The 8261-nt window shown below is 40.8% G+C and overlaps 1 protein-coding gene across 1 annotated transcript; it reads left to right on the plus strand.

Moving 5' to 3' along the window:
- The first annotated feature begins 836 nt into the window (after nucleotides 1-836).
- LOC147100739 (CD276 antigen-like) lies at nucleotides 837-2449 on the plus strand. Its single transcript, XM_085967578.1, has one exon. The coding sequence runs from the start codon at nucleotides 970-972 to the stop codon at nucleotides 2356-2358; it is 1389 nt and encodes a 462-aa protein (XP_085823704.1). The 5' UTR covers nucleotides 837-969; the 3' UTR covers nucleotides 2359-2449.
- Nucleotides 2450-8261: the final 5812 nt, after the last annotated feature.

The following is an 8261-nucleotide window of genomic DNA, read 5'->3' on the forward strand; positions in this document are numbered from 1 at the left end:
GCAAGTAAAATACCTGCAAGCACATATCAATGAGGAAATCCCAGTCACGTGACCATTAGTTTGTGATTGGCCCTTAATGGCAGTGTATACTGTACAATAAATATTTATCTGAAACCTAAGTGATCAGTAAGTGGTATGTGTAAGCATTCCTGTGATCTTTCTCATCTAACAATTGGAAAATTTCAGCAAGACACCTGTCACAGAGCCACGTGGTGGAAAAGGGGGACCATTTAAAGGGGGCAAAACTTCAGAAAATGTTTAATTTAAGATCTCAGATTAGATTGAGGCCTTCAAGCAACGAGGGCTGGGAGCCATTGTAGAGGAACAGATGGTCACTACTAACCCCTCTCTCTCCTATCAGTGGACCAGCAACCACTGCCTCAGGGTGTGCTCCCTCCCCGTCTCCTGGTGGTTCTTGGAGTCAGTTGTTGGAGAGATAGGAGACAAGGGGGTCAGCTAGTTTTCCTACTCCTGCCCTCCCCACTGTTGTTAAAGTTCAGTGGGGCGGTCTGGGGTCAGGCAGCATAGTGTAGCCCAATGGTTTTTGATCATTGAGAGGGGAGGAGGGAATGCTGTCTGGACAATAGCAGACCAGGAATAAGTTTTGGGGATGTGAGAATGGATGAATATAGTCTGGATTTTGCTCGATTCCCTTTGAGCATCAGGGATTATTTAAGAAGAAAAATCGCTCAGGAGATTAAGTGGGTGGGGTTGAATCCATGATTGGGTAGATTGTACATGGTGTGTGGAAGAAGCTTGATGTGTCCAATAGGCTTTTCTTGTTGCATCTTTTCTTATATTCTAGATAGAATAATGTTCATATCGTTCTCCCTTTAACCCAATTTACGTGACAAAAGGACATGTTTCCACTGAGAACTATGTTTATTTTCAGGTGAATGGTGGAAAACATGGGAAGTTAAAATCCAGGTGGCGGAAAGAATCATTGAAGCTACAACTACCAACAGGATCATGAGACTACTTCCAATTTTCTACGTATATGCTTTGTACCTGTTGCCGCAGCTCAAAAGCACAAAAGTGGTAAAGATAAATGATATGACTATGATTAGATACAAATCAGTTGTAGGCGTGCAAGAAGGTCACCAGTTTACAGCAATTTGCAATCTCAGTAAGGTTGCATCAGAATCAGGCACCTTTGATATTGAGTGGGTACGAACCACGGATGGCTACACCTTGGAGCGAGTGCTCCATCACACATTCAGTCCTAATGAGGAAGCAGTCCAATATCTGACTGAAAGAGTCAAAGCAAGAGTGCGTGACAGCTATCTCAATGCAAGTGTCTCCATCTTGAACATTAACCCAGCAATAATTGAGGACAGTGGGAAATATTTTTGCTCTGTCAATGGGGTCGAGAGCCTCGCCATTACTCTCTTTGTTTGTATACCATTTAAGGAAATGCTTATAGACTATGAACCTAAAGAAGTAGTGGAAGGAACCAAAGTGGCAATAAACTGTGCGGCTAAGGAAGGATACCCTGAGCCCTATGTTCAGTGGGTTGCTGCAGGTGATGATATTTCGCAAAAGGCAATCACTATTATGGAAAAACTACCCAATGAAACATTTGATGTCAAAAGTTCTCTTGTGGTCAGAGTCAAGAGGGGAGTAAAGTACGTCTGCAGCATTTGGAATAAGTACATTGAAAACTTGTTGGTGGATTGGGTGTTGCCTTTGCCAAGTACCACAGTCTACACACCATATAAGGACATACTAGGAATAGTTGGAAGTAACGTTGAGCTAATTTGTGATGTTTCTATTCCGGAAAGTGATCCGGTCACCATTGCTGAGTTGGGTTTTTACTGGGTCAACAAGGATCCAAACAGCAAGGAGCACTTGGTCTATTCTTTCATAAATGAAGAGGAAAATCTAGTTGGTCAAGATCCAAGATATGTGAACCGGGCTTTCCTGTACTGGGAGGACTTTTTGCATGGGTCTCCAGGCCTGAAGATACAAAACGTCTCGATTGAGGACATGGGAGAGTATATCTGTAGGGTTAAAAATAAAGAGACGTTAGTTGGTGAAGATCTTTTGGAACTTCGAGTAGCAGCACCCTATAGTGATCCAGTAATCACATATGGAAAACACAACACTAACAACTTCCGCAATGTGTTTCTCATCTGCCACACTGAAGGAGGGTTTCCTCTCGGAAACATCAGCTGGCTAGCAAGTAATGGCAAAGATCTCACCTCTCGCTCAACAACAGTCATGAAGGTGTCAAATGGATATTTTGATTTCAGAAGTGGGCTGCATGTTTCAGTGGCCGAGGGAACTCGGTTCACCTGTGTCATATCGAACCCTTGGCTGTCAGACAAACCAAGCTCAACAATAACTTTTGTTGGTTAAGAAATGGTGGCTGCATCTATATTTACTGGCTTGTGGAATATGTGTTTGGAAAAATGTTGTATTATTTGTTATTAAATGATTGAAAATGCTGCCCCTTGTAGAATAAGAGCATTAGCTGTCATGGTTCATTGATGCTTCCATTCACATTGCACTCCTTCAGTGGACACAGCCACAGATTCTCTTGCAATGTACTGGCTGAATCATCACACTTTGATCCTCCTAATGCCCTTCAATGGGCAATGAAAATCTTGTTTCAATTCTCCACAGTGGGGTATATTTTCAGCTTGCCGCCTGAATATAAAACTGGCACTGTGGATCAGCTGCCCGTTATAGCAACCATCCAATTTTAAATTTCAGTGGATGGAAATGAAAATTGGATGGTTTCCATAATATGCGGTCAATCCACCATGTCAGTTTCACTTCCGGATGGCAAGTTGAAAATCTAGCTCAGTTTCTTTGCGTCTCTCACAAGTCTAACCACTGCTCCCATCCCTTAACTTCTGATGGTTCTACTTTTTAATCCTTCGTCAGTTATTGATATTTTTGGCCTCACTATGTCCTCTAACCTCACTTCTTCCATTGCTAAAGCTTGGTTTCCTCTTTTTCCCTCAACATCTCTTAACTCTTTATAAAACCCAAGCCTTAATACTTCTGCCATATATGACTCGCACTCCTGTACAGGATACAAGACAAACTTGTTCTGCTATGATCCCTTTCTCACCCCCAGCCTCCAACCTCTTACTCTCTATTGCAACCTATTCTATTAATGCTACCAGTCAGTGATCTTCTGAATTTCCTTTATTGTTCCTCCTAATCTGCAAATACACCATCTTCCTCCTCCCTACTTCTGAAAATATACTCTTCCTCCTTTGAATACTTTTGTTTAAGAAAGACTTGCATTTATATAGCACCTTTCACGACCTCAGGATGTCCCAAAGTGCTTTACAGCCAATGAAGTACTTTTTAAGTATAGTCACTGTCGTAATGTAGGAATTAATCCTCCCTACATTCTCATTGCATTGAAATCAAGACTCATTGCACCATATCCTAGTCTAACAGTCTTTTCCAGCACCTCAAAACTGTGGAACCTCTAACCTCCCTCATTCTGCCCTTCCTCCTACAATCATTGGGTTTTAAAATACAAGCTTGGGATAACATAATCACTGGATGCTCTTTTATTTCATCACCTCTTTCACTCTTCTCGATGTTGATGATGCACTTGAACCTTCAATCAGGCTTCTCATAATAATTAAAAAAATTATGAATGAAAGAGTTTCCATCATAAAAATTTGTGACATAAAATGGCACCAAGGAAATTAACCTAAGCAGAAAGTAGCAATAAAAGAGAGGACAATAAGCAGGAAGTAACAGAATGATCATGAGGAAGTGATAACCATAGCTGATAGCAAATATTGTCAATAGGAATTGACAACAGGAAGTGACAAAAGAGGACAGAGAGCAGGAAGTGACAACAGAAGAAATTGTAGGTAGCAGTGATAGTAATAAAGAGAGTGGACAGGAAATTACCCCAAAAGGGTGGGCAATAAGAGGGATGTCCCCATTTTTTATAGTGAATAATCCTCAATCCTTCCAAGAATTTACCAGTTTCTCAGAAGTCCAAGATACTGCAATAGTTTATTTGCAAATCCTTCATGACCACTCTGCAACCTCTTCCAACCCTATTTCCCAGTTCTCACTCTCTAGTCTTCTGACTCTGGCCCTCTTTCCATTCCACATTGGTGGCTGAGCCTTCACCTGCCCCAACTCTGCACTCTGGAATTCACTTCCTGAACACTTCCCCCTAACTTCATAAATCTCCTCCAAGTCTACCTCTCCGACCTAGTCTTTGGTCACTTCTTCTAACTCCTGCTTGGTACCTATTTTCCTCATTCATTTGTGAAGCACCTCGGAATAGTTTGCTAGATTAAATATACAAGTTGTTGAAATGTGATGCTGGAACCAGAATACAGTTGCAAGGGTAGACAATCCTGGAATTATCAAGAAGACCCTACTTTAAGTGCCACGTCTATTATTTTTTTTAAAGAATACTGGTTCTGCCTTCATGTTGTAAAAATTGATTCCACATACTCCTACTTTTATGAATGGGGGAATACAAAAGAGACAGCAGTCTGGTGTACTACATTATGTAGCTCCTGGTTATGCTAGGACATACATTTTGTTTCATGGTCTGCACGAAAAATGCAAGGGCTGAGTGGCCAGCACTATCACCCATTAAATCCAATTTAAAAGCAACTTATGTTGCAAGGGTAGCTTGCATCAATTTTTCAGTGGAATAGATCACAGAGGAATTACATTATAAGATATGGTTGCACAAGTATTCCAGTACATAGGATTACATCGGATATACGGCACAGAAACAGGCCATTCGGCCCAACCAGTCCATGCCGGTGTTTATGCTCCACTCGAGCCTCCTCCCGTCTTTCCTCATCTAAATCTATCAGCGTAACCCTCTATTCCCTTCTCCCTTATATGCTTGTCCAGCCTCTCCTTAAATGCATTCATACTATTCGCCTCAACCACTCCTTGTGGTAGCGAGTTCCACATTCTCACCACTCTCTGGGTAAAGAAGTTTCTTCTGAATTCCCTATTGGATTTCTTGGTGACTATCTTATATTGATGGCCCCTAGTTATGCTCTTCCCCACAAGTGGAAACATTCTCTCTGTATCCACTCATCAAAATTTTTCATAATTTTAAAGACCTTTATTAAGTCACCCCTCAGCCTTCTTTTTTCAAGAGGAAAGAGACCCAGTCTGTTCATCCTTTCCTGATATATATATACCCTGGTATCATCCTTGTAAATCTTCTCTGCACCCTCTCCAGTGCCTCTATATCCTTTTTATAATATGGCAACCAGAACTGCAAGCAGTACTCCAAGTGTGGTCTAACCAAGGTTTGATACAGGTTTAGCATAACTTCCCTACTTTTCAATTCTATCCCTCTAGAAATAAACCCTAGTGCTTTTTTTTTTAATGACCTTGCTAACCTATGGTGCAACTTTTAGTGATTTGTGTATTTGTATGGTGTGGAGATGCCGGTGTTGGACTGGGGTGGACAAATGTAAGAAGTCACACAACACCAGGTTATACTCCAACAGTTTTATTTGAAATCACAAGCTTTCGGAGCGCTGCTCCTTCATCAGGTGAAGTGGAGAGATGCCTATAGACACAGATTATATAGTCAGAGAATAATGCCAGATGATTACAGGTAATCTTTCTAACTGCCATTTATCATACCTCGGCAGAGAGATAATCACAGCAATCAAAGGTGTGAATGGTGTCCAAACAGGTCAGTCAGGAAAACATTACATCAAAGAACAATAAGGTGGGGTCACAAGGGGTAAAATGTTGTAGATGCTGGGGTCTGTATGAAAAACAAAAAACAGACAAAAAACATTTTCTTTGCTGGAAATCACAGCCGGTCCAGCCGCATCTGTGTAGCAAGCTTGTGATTTCAAATAAAACTTGGACTATAACCTGGTGTTGTGTGACTTCTTACATTTGTGTATTTGTACTCCAAGATCCCTTTGTTCCTCTACCCCACCCAGACTCGCACCCTCCAAGTGATAAGTGATCTCCCTATTCTTCCTACCAAAATGTAATACCTCACATTTATCTGTGTTGAACTTCATTTGCCAATTATTTGCCCATTCTGCAAGTTTATTTATGTCCTCCTGTAATTTGTTGCAGTCCTCCTCAGTATTGACTATCCCCCCCAATTTGGTATCCTCCGCAAATTTAGAAATTGTGTTTTTGATTCCAAAGTCTAAATCGTTAATGTAAATTGTGAACAGCAATGGTCCCAGCACTGATCCTTGTGGAACACCACTACCCACCTTCTGCCACTGTGAATAGCTACCCTTTACTCCCACTCTCTGCTTTCTGTCTTGAAGCCAGCTAGCAATCCATTCTGCTACTTGTCCCCTGACTCTGCATTCTCTGACCTTATTCATTAGTCTATTATGGGGTACCTTATTGAAAGCCTTTTGAAAATCTAGATAAATTACATCTACTGCGTTACCATTGTCTAGTCTCTCTGTTACCTCTTCAAAAAATTCAATAAGATTGGTCAAGCAAGGTTTTCGCTTTTGAAATCCATGCTGACTATTCATTATTATACTTTTCATTTCTAGATGTTCTTCTATTCCCTCCTTTAGTAGGGATTCCATTATTTTTCCTGCCACCAATGTTAAACTGACTGGTCTATAATTCCCTGGACATGTTCTATCCCCCTTCTTAAATATAGGTATTACGTTAGCTATCTGCCAGTCCTCTAGCACTACACCTTTTTCTAACGAATGATTAAATATGTGTGGTAATGCCTCTGCTATCTCTTCCCTAGATTATTTTAAAATGCGTGGATGCAATCCATCCGGACCAGGGGTTTTATCCTCTTTGAGTTTGATTAGATTATTTAATATATCCTCTTTTTTTATTTTAGATGCACTTATCTCATTACTCATCTCATCATCCAATATCATGTCCACCTGTTCTATCTCCCTGGTAAATACCGAGGCAAAATAATGATTGAATATTTCTGCCATCTCCCTATCATTACCAGTGGTATTGTCCTGCCTATCCCTTAATGGCCCTATTCCCATCCCAACCTTCCTATTTTTTTAAATTGATGTGCCTGTAAAATATTTTACTATTTTGTTTTATGTTCCTTGATAATTTAATTTCATAGTTCCTCTTGGCCTTCCTAATTTTTTTGGACTTCTCTCCTAATCCCTTCATATTCTCCCTTATCATGCACTCCTCTGCTGTCCATGTACTTAATGTATGCCTCTTTCCTCACCATCAATTGTTCCTTTATGTCTTTATTCATCCATGGAGTCTCAATAGTGTTTATTTTGTTCTTTCCTTTTAGCGGAATATATTTTTCCTGCGCTCAGTTGAACACCGTTTTAAATGTTTCCCATTGTCGTTCTACATCGTTGTTTGCAAAATATTGTTGCCCATTTTATCTTCCCAAGTTCTATTCTCAGCCCCTCAAAATCAGCTTTTCTCCAATCTATTAACCTGGTTTTTGTCATACTTATGTCCTTCTCTATTATCATTTTAAAGCGTATTATATTATGGTCACTATTGGTACATGTAACCGAGCACTCAATACTTTGAAAAGAGGAGACTTTAAGATGGCTTAATTGATGTTTTCAAGGGCATATAAAGGAAATTGGCATTTTGTTTTTGCTATAGCAAAGGTTTTGAAATACAATTTGAAAATGAGGATGTTATGAGTGAGAAGGGCTGTCAGGTCAGGCCAATTGTTTTAGCCAAAGGGTACTAGATTTGTCAAGTAAGTTGCAAGGGAAGTGAATGATATAAATGGTTGTGTTTCTGGAGAGAGTGGATTGAGGGATACAGTAAGGAGAAGGGTAGATTGGATTATTCTAAGAAAAATGTCTAATGACCTTTCCTTGGTCCTTAAGTTCTTTGGACTCGCACGCCATAACCAAACAGGATGGGTAAGCCCTCACAACCAAGAGAGATGAGGCCAATATAATGTTTAACAGGAGTTGTAACAGAGTTACATCCACATGCTGCCAACTACATTCGGGCAAGTTGGAGGATCACCTCTGCTCCTGAGCTTGGCCAAGGTGGCCATCTACAGGTCCAGGTTGGACACAGCCCGTGGGGGTGGTCACTCTGGCTGCCTGCCTCTCTTTCGTGGACATCCACACCCGGGTGGCCTTGAAGAAGGAGAATGCGGTTCCCTTGAGGCCTTCCGCGACTGGTGGGCACCACAGGGACTGGAGTGTTTACTGGACACTGGGAATAATATTATTATTTAATTCTATGAGTTTCCTTTGTTTTATGGTTTTGTTCCTCATTAGTTGTGGCCCTCTAAAAAGGGGACACTTTTGTTTGATGACACTGGGGCA

This window comes from Somniosus microcephalus, chromosome 25 (assembly GCF_052327205.1).
Source record: "Somniosus microcephalus isolate GS21.2 chromosome 25, FLI_Smic_1.0, whole genome shotgun sequence".
NCBI classification, from domain to species: domain Eukaryota; kingdom Metazoa; phylum Chordata; class Chondrichthyes; order Squaliformes; family Somniosidae; genus Somniosus; species Somniosus microcephalus.